General features: G+C 50.6%; 7 protein-coding genes across 7 annotated transcripts; 3 read left to right on the top strand and 4 right to left on the bottom strand.

The window, feature by feature from the left end:
* Positions 1 to 267: 267 nt before the first annotated feature.
* Positions 268 to 2,000, bottom strand: VTN31DRAFT_806 (uncharacterized protein; the record flags this gene model as incomplete). The annotated part of the gene is made up of 7 exons (XM_069408351.1): positions 268 to 324; positions 383 to 469; positions 524 to 685; positions 745 to 1,008; positions 1,060 to 1,655; positions 1,714 to 1,845; positions 1,961 to 2,000. 7 exons carry the CDS (start codon positions 1,998 to 2,000, stop codon positions 268 to 270), a joined length of 1,338 nt encoding a protein of 445 aa, XP_069263662.1.
* A 667-nt stretch (positions 2,001 to 2,667) lies between these two features.
* Positions 2,668 to 3,854, bottom strand: VTN31DRAFT_805 (uncharacterized protein; the record flags this gene model as incomplete). The annotated part of the gene is made up of 7 exons (XM_069408350.1): positions 2,668 to 3,111; positions 3,173 to 3,256; positions 3,321 to 3,436; positions 3,492 to 3,550; positions 3,607 to 3,629; positions 3,688 to 3,758; positions 3,815 to 3,854. The coding sequence occupies 7 exons, from the start codon at positions 3,852 to 3,854 to the stop codon at positions 2,668 to 2,670; spliced, it is 837 nt and encodes a 278-aa protein (XP_069263661.1).
* Positions 3,855 to 4,718: 864 nt separating this feature from the next.
* Positions 4,719 to 5,763, top strand: VTN31DRAFT_804 (uncharacterized protein; the record flags this gene model as incomplete). Its single annotated transcript, XM_069408349.1, has 3 exons — positions 4,719 to 4,803; positions 4,865 to 5,211; positions 5,263 to 5,763. 3 exons carry the CDS (start codon positions 4,719 to 4,721, stop codon positions 5,761 to 5,763), a joined length of 933 nt encoding a protein of 310 aa, XP_069263660.1.
* Positions 5,764 to 6,540: 777 nt separating this feature from the next.
* VTN31DRAFT_803 (uncharacterized protein) lies at positions 6,541 to 7,020 on the top strand (the record flags this gene model as incomplete). Its single annotated transcript, XM_069408348.1, has 1 exon — positions 6,541 to 7,020. One exon carries the CDS (start codon positions 6,541 to 6,543, stop codon positions 7,018 to 7,020), a length of 480 nt encoding a protein of 159 aa, XP_069263659.1.
* Positions 7,021 to 7,727: 707 nt separating this feature from the next.
* On the top strand, positions 7,728 to 9,728 carry VTN31DRAFT_802 (uncharacterized protein; the record flags this gene model as incomplete). Its single annotated transcript, XM_069408347.1, has 6 exons — positions 7,728 to 7,735; positions 7,792 to 8,062; positions 8,113 to 8,196; positions 8,251 to 8,430; positions 8,484 to 8,667; positions 8,722 to 9,728. 6 exons carry the CDS (start codon positions 7,728 to 7,730, stop codon positions 9,726 to 9,728), a joined length of 1,734 nt encoding a protein of 577 aa, XP_069263658.1.
* Positions 9,729 to 10,199: 471 nt separating this feature from the next.
* On the bottom strand, positions 10,200 to 12,401 carry VTN31DRAFT_801 (uncharacterized protein; the record flags this gene model as incomplete). The annotated part of the gene is made up of 6 exons (XM_069408346.1): positions 10,200 to 10,555; positions 10,610 to 11,604; positions 11,651 to 11,815; positions 11,866 to 12,094; positions 12,146 to 12,311; positions 12,363 to 12,401. The coding sequence occupies 6 exons, from the start codon at positions 12,399 to 12,401 to the stop codon at positions 10,200 to 10,202; spliced, it is 1,950 nt and encodes a 649-aa protein (XP_069263657.1).
* Positions 12,402 to 13,232: 831 nt separating this feature from the next.
* VTN31DRAFT_800 (uncharacterized protein) lies at positions 13,233 to 15,195 on the bottom strand (the record flags this gene model as incomplete). Its single annotated transcript, XM_069408345.1, has 6 exons — positions 13,233 to 13,270; positions 13,326 to 13,684; positions 13,739 to 13,943; positions 14,000 to 14,011; positions 14,069 to 14,228; positions 14,278 to 15,195. The coding sequence occupies 6 exons, from the start codon at positions 15,193 to 15,195 to the stop codon at positions 13,233 to 13,235; spliced, it is 1,692 nt and encodes a 563-aa protein (XP_069263656.1).
* Positions 15,196 to 15,973: the final 778 nt, after the last annotated feature.

Below are 15,973 nucleotides of genomic sequence, written 5' to 3'. Positions count from 1 at the left end.
TATCAAATGCAAAGAGCCTGCAACTTGCAGTTGAAGTATCGTTTCGTATGGCACGCCAAAGTAGCTTTCTTTTAAACAATCGCATTGGACAAGACAGTCAATCTGGTGATATGCGTGAGATGTATTCAGTACTAGCTTATTTTCTAGATTTTTTATAGTTACCTATGTATTGTTCCAAGCATCATGATGTCAAGGATCATGAATGCCAAGCAGGACAAGTAGATACCAAAGCAAGCTTGGGCGTGGCCCTTGAAACTAGGATTTCTCCTAGTAATCATCGCCTCGCGAGATCACCTCCTTGACAGTGGGTCGAAGGAGGATGGTCTAGAAGAGGTCAGCGCCAAAAAAACTGATGTTAGCTACTGATGGAGTCAAAACTTACATGCTCATACTGAGCCGTATAAGAGCCCTTGATGTCACACAAGGGCGGATAGTCCTGTACAATTCCTGCAGAAACCAGGTTGTTGAGCTAGAAAGAGTTAGGAATCGATCCAAGTCAAGCCCGAGCAAGGTCGGAACATACACCCAAGAGATACTTCTCCTGGCCAAGTCGGTCCAAGTACCGACGGCAGAAAGGCAGGGTGCCGAAATTCTTGTTGATGACGTTCAGCAGATTCTTGGCCGAGGAGAGCCGCAGCGGCACGTTGGGAGCATCGGCGACCTTGGCATAGTGAGAGACTTCCATCTATTTCATCATCAAATCAGCAGGAGTACCGCAATAGATGGTGCCAATCCGGTACGAACATCATCCCTCACGTATCCCTTGCCAGTGCTACCGAAGGTCTCAATGGCAAAGATCTCGCCCTCCTCCATCTTGGTCTGGTCACCACCCTTCACGATCGGCACACTCTTGCCTCCGTGAATGAGGTGCTGTTCAATGTTGTGTCCATTCAGGTTGCGGATGGCCTTGACGGGATACGTGGTCCCGTTGATCTCGACTTCGTAGCTCTCCATGGTTTCCTGGATTGCGGCGCCAATGTCACACATACGGACATCGATACCAGCTTCCTATAATCGAGTTAACAGCAGACACAGTGGCTCGGGAAGACGATTACGTACCCGAATGCCCGTGTTCGTCGCGTCCTTTACAGCTTCGAGAAGCTTGTCGTAAACCGGATCAAAAGTCATGGTGAAGGCACTGTCGACGATCCGCCCGTTGATGTGCACGCCAAAATCAACCTTCATCACATCACTCTGCTGGAGAACCATCTTGTTGCCCGTATTCGGCGTGTAGTGCGCCGCACAGTGGTTAAGGCTGAGACCGCAGGGGAACCCCATGCCACCCTTGATGTTATCCCCTTCTTCCAAACCCTCACGGCCGGTCAGCGCGCGGACCGCATTCTCGATTCCCTCCGCAATTTCAATCAGGGTTTGACCGGGCTTGATGTTCTTCTGCGCCCACTGCCGGACCTGGCGGTGCACCTCGGCTGCCTGGCGATACTCCTGAAGGAAGTCATTGTTCATGCGGTCCAGATACCGCTTTTCCTCGTTGGTAGTCCTGTAGGAGTTCTCATTCTTGTACTCGCAAATCTCGCCTTCTGGGTACTGATTGTTGGGGAACAACTCTGACACCGGCACGCGTGGCGGGGAAGTCTGCTGTTTCTTTCCTCCCTTCTTCTTCTTCTTGGACTTGCGTTTCTTCTTCTTTTTCGCGGCTAGAAAAGAAACAGAGTCAGTCCGATGGACCCTCGGAGTCCGTTGTTTGCAGCGTACCACCTGCTGGAGCCTCTCCTTCACCACCTTCATCATCCTCTTTGTCATCTTCCGAATCTTCATTCTCGGCGACATCGTTGTCGGCGGTGGCGGAGGGGGCACCGGCACTGGCGGTGCCATTCTGACCGTTCACTAATATCGAAAAACCGTATCTTATCAGCAAATTCTTTTCTTACTGGCGGGGTGAGGGACACAGAGATTTGAATCGGCTGGAGAACTGTCGCGAGCAGGAAGGATTCACACATACGGTCAAGTTTTTTGAGGTCTTCAGCAGCCTGGGCAGCCATGGTGGACGTTGTAGACCGTGGCTGGCAATCAATGGGGTGTGGAAAAAAGAAAGCAACGAGACTCGCGATAAAAATTGTCCGTCTTATCAATCGGATGTGGAGGCAACGGTCCAACTCGGCCCGGGCAGAGACGGAGCTCAGAATCTGAATCGCCCGCCTCGAGCTCTCGACAGATGATTGCAATTATCGAGTCCCAGATCGGATCTCTGCGTGGCCTTACTCGAAGTATTCCGATACATTCTTGGACTGAAAAAGAGCTTCTCGTTTACTGAACTGAGATAAAATTATCGTCATTGCCCACCAGCAACTCGTCATCGATCTACGCTGAGTCGCATCCCCTCAACTCCAAACCATGAGAAACCCCTTTGTTTGAATGACGGAGAAAACAATACACAATGGATGGAAATCACAACGGCACAGCACCGGTGGTTTCGATTGCATCGAGGAACACCAAGGAAACATGTCATCATAAGAAATGGAGACCACCAGAAAGCAGAACAAACGGCAGAACGCCTGTGGCAGAGGAAAATAATAAAGAAACTAATGACATAACCGGACACACAGAATAACAAAACTTATAAAACGGCTCGAATGAAAATGTCGAAAGAAGGTCGAATGAAAGAAGGCCGACAGCCCGGCGGCGTGAGGGGAAGTCCAAACGCAACGCTTAGAAGAAGATATAGGCCAGAAGGAAGCTCAGTAAACACAACCCCGCCACGATCTGCACTGGAACTCCTGCTTCCGTCGCCGGAGGGGGTTGTTGTAGTTGCTGCTGCTGCTGCGGCAGTGTAGACTCGGCACTGTCCGCCTTGCGCTGACGCAAGCCTTGCTCGGCGAGCTGTTTCTTTAGCTTATCAATTTGCGCGAGCGCATCGGCCAAACGCTCTTTCACGTCATCGGCCGCGGCAGATACGGCACCGGAAACACTGGATGTCTCCTGCTCTGTCTTCAGCGGCTTCTCGTCTTTTGATGGCGGAGACTCTCGTTTGGGTGTCTTCTCGGCAAATTGCGGCTGCGCGATGGGGGCATCATCAACTCTCTTTGCAGCGCCTGGAGCTGGAGTTTCGTACGGGGCTGTAGGAGACGAGAACGATGGAGGCTCTTCCTCGACCTAGGTATGACATGGTTAGCGACGCAGCAAGACCAGCGCCAGACTGCTTTGCAACACGCACAGTTCCATTCGTTGCGCCCAACGGTGGAAGATAGTTGACCCGGATCTTGCGTTCCTGGACCGCCGACTTGGGAACTTTCTCGAACTAGACATCGCGCGAAGTCAGTTAACAGGCACGGGATTGCTGGCGCTCGGATCCGACGGCATACAATTGATGCGATGTTGGAGTACTCGTAATCCCCAGTGATGGCGACGGACTGAACGAGGAATTTGTCTTTGCATTTGGCATCCAGAGGAGGGTCTTCCTTCATCGCCTGCAATAATACTATCGGATTGTCAGATCTCGCAGTCGTCGCAAATGTCCTCCGGCGACCACACACCCTGAACTTCCACGCTCTTCCCCGGTTCTATGCGGCCGGAATTCGGTCGGACACAGTAACTGGCAGCGACGTTAGCGGAGGGCGCTCCAAGCAATGAAGATTCGACGTAACGCACTGCTTCGGAGCGGTGGTTTTAACCTGTCAAGTATTCCCGAGTCAGCCAGGATGACACCCCTGGGCACAGCTGTATACCAACCTTGAAAGCAACCGGTTCATTGTTGAGATTGCGTAGAAACATAGACTCGCTAACTTCTACATTAAAAGGGCCTGCTGCATGTTAATCGCCGCAGATTCGCAGATGACAAATAGCCACAGCGACTCACGTCTGAAGCCGAGCTCAGTCGGCTGGAGCTCGACTGCCATGGTGAACAGAGGGAATAGATGTGAAAGACTCTTAAGAAATAGAACGAGAGAACCAACAAGTCAGTCAAGGAGAGCGAAATGACCGATAGACCGTGGCAAGAAAAGTGAAGGATTGAACTAGAAGAGGATCCCGGCAGGCACATGCGTCGAGTTGTGTGAAGCTGGCTGTAAGGACGTTACAAATGGAACCTGCCGCAATGCTGATGTAAGCGCTTGGTATTTGGAAATGTTACCGTACTGCACATTACTAAACCTAGCAGTCAGGTGATGTCATTGCATGGATGCTGAACACAGTGAGAAGTGTGAACATGAACGCTGAAGACTGCTCATCTGAGCGCTCTGACTCTGGGATCCTCTAGCTGTTCGAGCCGCTACTTCTGTAGGGATCATATGCGGATGGAGCTGGTGACAAGAGCGTCTGGAGTCTTGATACAAGAAACATTTTCAACCCCAGACTTAGGCATCAATCCTTCAGGTTCTCAATGTTACAATTGCAATCATAGCAAAAGCTAGTAGAAGAGTAAGAGTTCCAGTCATAGCCATCAGATCGTTCATCCATGAGCACGGTATCTCTGTTCTGGAATATTAAAGAAAACACCGAATCATAGAATCAATAGTAAAGTAGCCGGAACCATTCGCAACCTCACGTCACTCCCCACTCCCGCATGATTTCCTTGCAATAGTACTGTATACCTAGCTACGACCAGTGGCTCCAACGAAGTTCAGCAATCCGGCCGATTCACCCGCTAGTACTGCAGCTCGATGATTCTCGTGGCAGCCCGTGACTCGACTGAACTCAGTTCCTGACAACCTCACGCGATCCCTCTCTTCGAGCCCGCCAGTACGACGTTCCAGTTCCCCGCCATGACCGCCTCAGACCTGGATCAGCTCATTGAAATGGGCTTCGAAAAAGAAAGGGCAGAGATAGCAGTGTCCAAGACAGGCAGTTGTAAGTGACCTGTTGAGGGTGCTCGTCGCAAGCGGCACTCGCTCACCAGAGCTTTCCACAGTAACCGACGCGATCGAGTGGCTTGAAGCGAACCAAGACAAGTCGATCGACGAGATTAAGGCCGAGTCAACAAAGTCGCCGGACAACGGGGAAGGGCCACCGCTGAAAGAAGGAGAGGAGCCGCGGAGTCTAGTGTGCAACGAGTGCGGGAAGAAGTTCCGCAGTCATGCCCAGGCGGAGTTCCATGCCTCCAAGACGCAGCACGTCGACTTTTCGGAATCAACCGAAGAAATCGCCCCTCTGACAGAGGAGCAGAAGAAGCAAAAGCTGCAAGAACTACGAGAGAAGTTGGCGGCGAAACGGGCCGCGCAAGCGGAGCAGGACAAGATCGACCAGAAGAGAAACGAGGTAAGTACTAGTGTCACGGCTATCCTGTGATGTCGCTGACCAATGGTGTAGGAAATTCGGCGCAAGAGCACCAAAGAATCCCTTGATATCCGAGAGGAACTCCAGAAGAAAGAACAGATGAAGGAGGCAGCAAAGAGACGACAAGAGAAAAAGGAAGAGGCTGAGGCTAGGGCAAGAATCAAAGCAAAGATTGAGGCCGACAAGGAGGAGCGCCGACGGAAGGCCGAGCAAGAACGTGCCGCGCGAGCTGGTCAGGCTCCTCCACCGCAGCCTGCGACTGCTCCCACGGCGTCAGGTCCTGCGACGTCCAAGCCAGCCTCAGCATACACAGAAACTCGACTACGATTCCAGACGGAAAAAGGGAATATTATGAAGACATTCCCAGTGGATACGACCTTGTTCGAGGTAGCCGCAGCGCTGAACAGTGAAACTGGGCTGGAGATTCAGTCTTTCACTCAGAACTTCCCCAAGAAGGTGTTCGATGCGGAGTACTTCGGAGAGACGCTGAAGGAGCTTGGTCTTGTGCCTAGTGCTAGCCTGATTGCCAAGTGATCCTGATGTTCGTCTTGACGCAGCAACGCCGACCTTGCAATGTTCCGGATGACAGTAATGGCAAGAAATCGCATGAGAGGTATTCCAATCGCCGTCGAAAGCACATGATACATTCAGCAATCATTACTTATCAGTTAGTGTCTAAATAACTACGTTGCATAGGTACCATTAGACAATCAAGAGATGATGACTGCCAATATTTTCAGATTTCTTCAATCCTGTCCCATTCCCACAAACACACCTTTACATTCGATAACCGTAACCTCTTCGGTGCAAACATCGTGCTTTATTGTTCTCGTTCGTATTAGTCCGTCAAGAGCAAATCTACTGATGAATCAGAGGAACCGCCGCCTTTAGCAGGCCGTTTCGTGTCTGAATCAGATGGAGTTGGCAATTGCTATCGCACCCGAGAAAAGAAACTTGAGAAGTCTGGGAACTAGGTTGCATATCGAGTTTACAGCCGATTCCAAGGAGGCCCAGGCCCATCACTCCGTTTAAATCATGCGAAGCCTTACTGTTCCTGACTGGCCGCTGGGGTCATCAAATACGGTACCGGCAAGTCAAAACCAGATGCATCGGTTCAGTTACTACCAAGATCGCTTTCTCCGGATCAAAATGAAATGCATGAGCACAGGTGTCGGGTGGAAACTTCTTTTAGCTCATTGAAAGCGTTTCCTGTCTCGGGGTCAGTTAGAATGGGGGTCACATTTCGTTCTTCTCTCGGCCCTTCGACAATTCAGTCAAGGTGGCCGTGAACGCCGAATACTAACGGACAAAATGACGGGAAGTCCAGTGAAGACCAAGAAGACTCTAATATCTGGTAGCTGTCGCGGTCCGGGACATTCTGCGATCGTGGCTACCCCGTTCTTCATCCATGCGGATTCCATACTTGCCAACGCACCCCAGGAATCGTGCCTCTCTCTGATAAAAGGCGCAGTTCGACAAATTGACGTAGTGCCGATGCTTGCAAATCGTCGGCATTTTTTAGGATCGGCTGTCGAAGCTCGTCACTCGTTAGGATACAAATCAACTACTTCCTTTCTCATACGCTGCCCGTTTCTTCAGAACTCCATTTCTGTTCTCTCTTCCCTGAATGCTACGCAACGTCGACTCCTTTCTGCTTCTCCGAGCAGTCCTCTTTTTGAGGAAACCGCCGCTGCACCTCGTGTGGACGCTGAAATGGCCCAAATATTCCAGTCAAAGCTGTCCGCACGCGCCGCGAGCTCGAGGCTGGCTGCGAGTAGTACGCGATCGTGAAAGGAAACTGCCCCGACGGATACCCAGAGCATCACACGCACTCCTCGTACTTTTTGTCGATGGTCACAGGGTGTACCCCCAGTTTAAAATGGGGGAAATCGTGACGGATTGAGGGAGTGACAGAAAAAGGGACAAGTCAAGGGGTAATATACCTACCTACCTAGGTCGTAGGTACCTAAGTACCTCTAGGTGTGTAAATGAAAATCCTTCGGGAGGGAACGTCGAAACGAAGTGTTCCAAATCAACTGAGGTTTCCGAGGAATGAGTCTTCAGGACAGATGTGTTGGCGATTAAGACGTAACCTTTGAAGCAATCATTGCTTGCATTGATTGTGGACACTGATCAAACATTCTTTGTTGAACGACATCCGCGACATAGAGTGTTTCGTGGCATAAAGCAAGCCTGATTCAGTACGCTCATCGACTCGTTGAAGGTGGTGGTCGTTTCAGCACTTTCCGGGTACGCGCGCTTCATAGGGCATCATTGATTCACGTGACGAAAGACACGCCGCGTATTCACGTGACCGTGTTTATCTTTTTTGATCACATAAGCGCAATTGCTGAAATGCTGATTGATTCGCGCGTCTCACGAGTCAACAATGGCCGACGCGCCTTCCATGAAGCTCAGCCTTTATTATCTCCAGGGATCAGTCGCACTCCCCGCGCAAGTTTATGACATGCTAATGTACATCACCCACGACAAAAAAGATGCCAGCGTAAGTTGCAATTTTGATGCTGAACCGCTGAATGACATGTGTCTAACAATCTCAAGGCCGGGTGATCAACATCGGACACCAAGCGGGATTGCGGACAACCCTTTCGAAGAGCCTCCTAAACGAGTTCGCGAGTATACCGCACAAGAGATTGCGACTCTGCAGGCGCGACTCGACAAACAACTAGGCCCTGAATACATCTCAGCTCGGCCTGGCCCTGGCGGCCAAAAGGTGCATTATATCTCGGCAGAGAAGTGTATCAGCCTCGCAAACGAGATCTTTGGATTCAATGGGTGGTCCAGTTCCATTCGGAGCATTCAAATTGATTTTGTAAGTCTGATTGAAATCAGTGAAAGATTTCTCACTCATTGATTTACCAGGTCGACGAATCCAGCAATGGCAGAATCAGCCTTGGCTTGTCTGTCATTGTACGAGTTACTTTGAGGGATGGGACATATCACGAGGTATCACATTTTGCTGCGATGGTTTTGGTATTGGACTGACAGATTTGGTGCAAGGATATTGGTTATGGGCATGCTGAGAACAGCAAAGACAAAGCTGCCGCGTTCGACAAGGCAAAGAAACAAGGAACAAGCGACGCCCTGAAGCGCGCTCTTAGAACATTTGGCAATGTCCTGGGCAATTGCATCTATGACAAAGATTATCTTGCAAAAGTTACCAGAGTCAAAGCTGCACCGGTAGGCTCATTGTTAATCTTCCCTTTGGCAACACTGTTTTAACATTGGAGCAGGCAAAATGGGATGTGGAAAATCTGCACCGTCATCCCAGCTATGTCACGGCGAACAAGGACACTAATCCTGCAAAGAAAGACTCGGGCGATAATGGTCTTCCTCCACGTCCAACTGAAGTCAATCAGCGAGGCGAGACAGGGAATGTATCCTCAAGTACATTTGATGTCGATGGGGAGTTTGGCAGTAAGTACACATGCCTTCTGAGTGTTCAGGGGAGTCGCTGACGGTATTTCTCAGGCGATTTCTTCGATGAAGCTGACTTTGCAGAGACAACGGGGTTCAATCCGGATGAGATTTTTCTAGACGCTGAGCATCAGCAGAACCCCTCTGGTCAGCCACAGGATAGACAATCAAATCAGTCAACGTATAATCAATCAAATACGACAAATACGGCGTTGGTAACGCCATCTAGACCTCCAGTTGGACGACCGGGGTTGGAAGGCAGCGCAGCGCAACGGAGCCTTCCTCCACATCAAACACCTGTCAGGCAGCCGAATTTACCTGGAGCAGTACCACAAGCAGTGCGTCTCGGCCAAGATCCGGCCAAAGCGCAGACTACAACAACAGAAACAAAACGAGGAGAAATGGAGCAGACCACAAGAAACCCTGCACCGTCCTCGAGTGCAGAGAATGCAACGAGTGACAAGCCTATAGACGCCCCAGTGGCGTTCTTTTCCGCTCGAGCCGTCGATGCCCTCCGTGAGAACCCTCAGGCCGCATCCAATACAGCACCCAAGTTTAATCCACATGCAGAAAGCCCTTCGATCCGGAAGACCGCCGGCATCGATCACTCGAAGAGCGTCCCCATCTCAAAGCCGATGCTGTCCAGTCTGTCACAGACCCCGGGCACAAACACCCCCCATACGAGGGACTTTATCAACCCATCCTCCGACGCCCACCGCCGAATAGGAGCTCCCTCCGGTGGGAAAGCACGACCAGGCCTCGGGACACCACCCTATCGGCCGCTTACGCGCCCAAACATGGGCAGCAACAACAACAACAACAACAGCAACAGCAACAATAGTAATCAACAAACGAACCAACAAGGACAGCCGGCAGGAGGCACGGTAACATCGGCCCCACAGCCGAATGGCCTGAAACGGCCAGCGCTCAGCGACGTCACAAACTCACCCACCACCGGAACAGTAGCCACAGGGCCGGGGGATGCGAAACGGCCGCGGGTGGGCAACAATGAGCCTCAACAACCTCAACAACAACAGACGTCGGTACCACAGCAACAGTAATTGATCTGCTACCGTATTGAGCAAGCCTTTTTTCCGCTCCGTCGCATAGCGTGGGACATTATTGCGCCACCTATCCTAGGAGCATACCTAACGCAAGTGTGAGTTGCCTACAGTGAATAAAAAAAAAGAAAATCAAAAGGGTATGTTGATTTTCATCGGAGTTCAGGGACAGAGAGGCGTGTGCTGGTTACAGATTCTAGATAGGATATGCAGGAATATTATTCGGGCATTATTCCTAGGGTCTATACATGTCTAATTGAAAGTGACGCACTGTTGTCATGGTCAATACCAGCAACTACGGCCATACTTTCGTACCTTTGAGAGAACGTCAGACGAAAAAGGGGGTTTTGATTATATCCGTTTCGTCACCTGCTACAGGCCCAGACGAAAATCAGTCAACTAGAGACATGTCAAACACAGCAAGCTACCACATCGCCCTCCATAACTGAGCAACTGCACGTAGTATATGGGTCAATCTCCTTTGGGAGCGAAACGGGACGCAAGAAGACCCTTTCCACGGGAAGCTCCTTTCGGCGAATCCTCGTGGTCCGGCCTAGTATTCTGATCGGCGGAGCAAGGCTCATTCGGAAACTTTCTGCTTGTGTATAGGGTCCTCTGCCAATACTTGGTACAGTCCAGGAGCTCTTGTTCGTGCTTCTTTTGGGGTTTGCTCGCAGGAGATTGCTCAAGACTGGGGGCAGGCGCTCGGATAACCGGCGACTGCGTTGTAGAAGGACTGGCCCATCTGGAAGCTTCGAGACCTTTGCGTGGCGTTGTCTGCTGGTGCGAGGTCTCTGGCTGAGAGGATCCAGTTTGACTCGCCTTCCCTAATCCCAGCGTTAATCTCTCCGTGAGTAATTCGCATAGGGTGTTAATATTACTCTCTGTAACCATCGACATGGAGTCTCTTTCCGTGGCCACTTCGACCGCGCCTCGCGTTTGGGCCGATTCATGGGCTCTTTTTTGAACTGACGACTGGTCTGTGTTGCTGCCAGAAGAGGATTGAACGGAATATGTGGACTGAGGCACAAATGGAGTGGCATTAACTGCTTCCTTCAATGACGAGTTCACCGCGGGCGCTTTGCTACTCGTCGAGGCTGTGGCAACTGGCTTCGATCGGCCACTATCTGGGGTTTCGATCCGAATTGACGATGTTTCGGAAGAGTCCGTGGCTCTGGACCGGGCTGCGTCTGCTGATACTGCCGCCTTCGTCTTTGATATGATGTCCAAGAGTGCCTCCTTCCTCGCTGCCAGTTGTGCAGCTTTCTCGCCGGTGAACAAATGAAGTGAATCGGTGATAATGGACAGCTCTTGGATGTAGTCGAACAGAGCTTCTTCATCCATCCGGATCTCCGGGGGCTGAACAAGAGCACCGCGCGGAGTGAAACACCCATTACTGGTAGTTGGGCCTCTGGATCCAAGCGCGGAGCCGAATGAGTTAGTCCTGACAACCGAGGCTCGATCTGATATATTATTCGGGTTATCGGCGCATAGAGTGCTCGAACTTGGGGGATCAAAATCAAGCAGCAAGTCCTCGGTACCATTCAAGCCGGAATTTCGGCTTGTAGGAGTTGGTGGCTGCGGAATGTTCGCAAGCCGGGTCAATTCTGTAGCTCTGTATGTGGTCTTGTATCCTTTCCGACCTTCACTTTCCGAGGTGCTTACAGTTGTCTTGTGCTTGACGGGAGAACTTGAAGGCTGTGACCGAGTGTCGAAGACCATGAGATCATCATCCTCGCCGTGGATCTCCACCGACGGCACTGGTTTTGCATCAGGCTCCGGTTTTGCACCAGGTTCTTTCTTTGTGCTCGAGAACTGGCGACGGACCGATTCCATAAAGGACTCGGGATTAGCGAGTGGGACATCAGACTGCGGCCTTTCAAACATTAGCGACGAAGACTGGCCTTGGGGGTTACTCTTACTGTGAAGCAGCACGAAGTCCCTTAGGTGGTCTTTTGTTCACTGGCCCGATACCTCGCTTTGACTCGGAGAGGGCAGGATCAAGACGACTGGAACTCTTCTTGGAAGCCTGGCGGCCACGCGCAGTTCGAGGTTGGCTCTTCGATGCTGATGTCGCGGAAGAACTCCTAAGGCAACGTCAAAATCTGTTCTCGAGAATAGCTGGCTGACGATATACCTGGACATTTGGAACGAGTCCTTCCGCCCATGCGAATTAGCGACACCTTCAGGAGTATGTCCATGCCCACCATTTGTTGCACCTTGGGAGGGCTTTCTATTTCCATCCTCAACGTACGCTTGGCCACCGCTAGCTCGGATCTGAGCCTGGAGTCTAGCACGATGGCTCTGACCGTCCATGAGGGAGTCAAGGGCTTCCCCATCGTTATCGCTGATTTCCTTATGGAGGTCTACAAGCAATCAGCACCTCACTCCCTCGTTCGTGACACGAACTGACGTACTGTTCCATCGGGCCAGATAACTCTGATTCGCTTCGACAACACGCTTGACTGCCGCGTCGGTGTTGGACAAGCGCGTCTTCTCGAGGTCTTCGATCGTCACTTTGCGATAAGAATCCTCGGTATCTTCGGTTGAGATCCGCTCTCTGCGCATTGTTCCGAGATCGGCCTGTGATGACAGGTCAGCCGGAACCCTGACTTCAAATCGCTGCGTACGCACCATCTGCAGCTGCCGTAAGGTTTCATCTTTGGACGCCATTTTGCCATGAGGTCAGATATGGCTCGTGCTAAGAGCAAATCGGCTAGCCAGAGAAGCCAAGGAGGATCCTAGGCAAGTTTGAAAAATAATGATGGAAAGCTTGCAGAAGGACCGGGCTCTCTGCTCGTCAAGATGAGAAAAGGAGATCAGTCAGTCAGTGGAGGAGTTGAGGAGAGAAGGAGAAGTTGGGAAATAAAAAAAAAAAACAAAAGAGGAAAGAAGAGGCCTAGTGCCAGAAAGAGGAAGGAGCAGATGTCTGAACAGGGAAGGAGTGGTTGTTCGTTGAACCCAGTGCTGGACCGTACAAAAGGAAGAAATCAAGAACATGAACATGGAGAGACACAGCACAGCTTATAATAAACAACTGGCTTCCAAGAGAATGCCTTTCAGAAGAGACAACGGATTGTCTTGTGAGTATTGGATCACGGAGAGAGATGAGTGCCAGGTAAGAGGCGGTAAAGTTCTGTCTGCAAGATGAGAAGAATACATGAAGAACAAGCAAAGCAGTAAAAAAACCCACGGATATGAGAACAGTTCTTATTTGTGTGAAGATCGCATGCAATACTTACTGCACTTTCTCTCAGAACCACAAAGCTCGATAGAAGACTAGTACAGGAGTAATTCCTTACCTAGCAACTCCGCTCATATTCATGACGTCGACAAAACAGCATACTGTACATCGTTGAGATTGGCGAATCGATTAAGCAAGATATAATCACGACCAGTCCTTCTATTCATACATACTCGTACAAATGCGATGAAGCATGGACATAAGACAGCATGAGTATGCAGGTACGGCAAGGATCGCGAGTCCCGACCGGAGGATAGGGCTCACATAACGCCGCCACAGGTTCTTGTTCCATCTTCGTCTAAATCCCAAATCAGCAAAAGGCGCATCAGTAGGCTATCGGTCATTTAACTCACTCTTGATCATTTTCCCGACAGCCTGGAAGAGACTCATTGCCATGACCATGGAGCCGAAAGCGATACAGGCATATGCGGGAAGCTTCGCACGATGGCTGGACTTGCTCAGCTTGACGTAGCAGAGCGGAGGGAGAATGTAGGCCAACGCCGCTGCACTCGTGGCACCGATGAGCTCGAAAACAGCACCCAGATCACAAGTAATCAGTGCCAGAAAAGTCGCGGTAAGCACCAAAGCTGTCGTAAACATTAAGTGTCGATTAGGGTTGAATGGCTCGTCGGGGAAATAGTAAGTGGTCATGACAGATCGGCAAACGAACGTCTCGAGGGGGAGCGTTGTGAGCATGTTCAGCCCAAAACATCTAATTATATCAGCTATGACGGTTGCCTCACAATAAGGCTCGAAATGAACATACAACCGAGCAATGTTGACCAGAACATTGTTTGTGGGGAAGTTATTGAGTACGTTTCCCTGAGTCTTCGATCCAAATGACAGAAATCCGGCCGTTGCCATGATCAAGCACAATACCATGGACACACCAGTTGAATAGTGTGTCACAACGGCAAAGCGATCCAGTGTCGGCTTTTTGAGGGACCCATATATGAGGAGACTATTATGGTCTGGAAAGGGATAGAGTTAGACAAACCGTGGTAGCTCGGAGCAGGTCGAGACTTACGGCAGACAAAAGCTACATTCATTGTTAGCACGTCACGATCAACGCTGTCTAGAAGGATCAAGAACTCACCGAAAGAGATGACACCAACTGCTTGGAAAAACTGCGGCCTGACAAGCAAATATCCCTTGATATCGCCTCTCAGATCCGAAGGAGCACGAATGCCTTCAATGACGACTGTGATGACAATGATAAGCATGCTCAGCAAGGCGAACGCAGAAGCTTTTGCCAGCTAGGACCGTCAGTATTGCATTCAACGTATCTGCTACTGCAAAATTTACCTTGGCGATGTCTCGATACAGAGAAAGGGGATAGGAGATACAGAGGATGAATATGACAATCACCGCGCGTCTATCCGTCAAAAGCCATAGAAATGTCATGTCTTTCAGAGAGGGGAACAGGGATGCAAACACATGCGGAATTGTATCACCGACAATTATGCAGAATGCAATCATACCGCCGAATGCAAACACCCACTGAGCGACAGAGATTGCAATCAGACCGCTTTTCCCAAAGCAATGCTGTACTGTGGCCTGGAATGAATCTGTGCCGCTTAATTTCGAATTGACGACAATCAGACGGATCGTCCAGTCCACAGTGACTGTTAATGCGGCCAGAAGCAAGATGCCTACCGTTATGCCAGCCTGACGAAAAGCATAGGGCTGTCCAATGATGCCGGCACCTATGATGCTGTTGGCCATGTTCATAAAGGCCATTCGAAGCCCACTTCGCGGTCTCGCATTTTCCAGATGTTCCTCGGGACAGAGGTTCCCGGACGTCGCCAGTGTGACGCTGGGCGCCTCGATATCGGTCAACAGAGGCGCCAGCTGACCGGTGCTGCTTCTGCGCCGTGAATCAGCCTCGTTATGATCCTCTTCGTCCAGCCAAGATGCATCGTCGTCTGAGCGGGTGTAGTCGCGAGGCGGCGGCGACTCTTCGTCAGACTCGAAGTCCAGGTCGAATCGAACGCGATTTGACGTCCGAGGAGTGCGAGGCTGACCCTCAGGAGGAGGCCGAGAGAGAGCCGAATGGTGGACAGCTGCAGGTCCTGCAGCTGATGAATCTGAGTCGGAGCTCGGAGCTTTGGCGTCCAGGAGATCCCCGTCGTGGGAGGAAAGGCAGGTCAAGGAACGCAGCTCATCCTCAACGGCATTGCCGCCCTCACTGAAACGAGCGTTGGTCGTATCATCCCTCGGCATAGCTAGGCAATTATGTCATGTCGTCAATTGCAGAACATCGCAGTCGAAGGCTTGATGCCAGGTCAAACAAGTGCCTACGATAATTACCTAGTTAGGTTAAAGATAATAATAGTAATCCTAGAGAAGTGTGCTTATTCCTCTTAACTAAATTTATGAAAATTCACGTGATCATGAGAAACTACATCAGCCTAACCGAAACTATACTAGCGTGATAAGAATCAATAAGCCAGTTGATTGCAACTCGGAACGAAAATTTTTATTCTTGGTTTCCAGAGATTAACCACCCATCATATTCGATCAACCGCCTCACCAAAATTGGCCAGCCTATTTAAGGTACATCGTCGCAGGATGCCGATATCTACCCCAAATTTTTAGGCCATTCCGTTTGCGCTGGCGGCTCTTAACCTCCTCGAGCAGTACACGATACGGTTCGCCAGAGAGCATGAACTTCTCCACAAACTTCTCGCTTCCTTTCTCGAACTGGTCGTCTGCAAGGGCCAGCGCCTCCTGAATCATTTCCTTGAATTCAGAAAAACGGGTTGCCAACGGCTTCTGGTCATCGTCGTCTTCGGAGCTCGGCTCATCCTCCGATTCAGATTCTTCGCCTTGACCTTGCAGGTACACCTGTGCTTCAATCTGGTCACGGATATCACTACCTGGCGGCGGTGCAAACTCTGGTCGCAAGACCAATCGTTCGTCTTGCCAAAAAGGCGGCGTTGTTCGTCGCTGGATAGTTCGAAACAGCTCGGGATTTGTAAATGCGAAACAATAAACGATG

Source organism: Thermomyces dupontii (genome assembly GCF_041956625.1).
Source record: "Thermomyces dupontii strain NRRL 2155 unplaced genomic scaffold VTN31scaffold_1, whole genome shotgun sequence".
Lineage (NCBI taxonomy): Eukaryota > Fungi > Ascomycota > Eurotiomycetes > Eurotiales > Trichocomaceae > Thermomyces > Thermomyces dupontii.
Note: the sequence above shows the minus strand (reverse complement) of the source record. Positions and strands in the feature narration are given on the sequence as shown.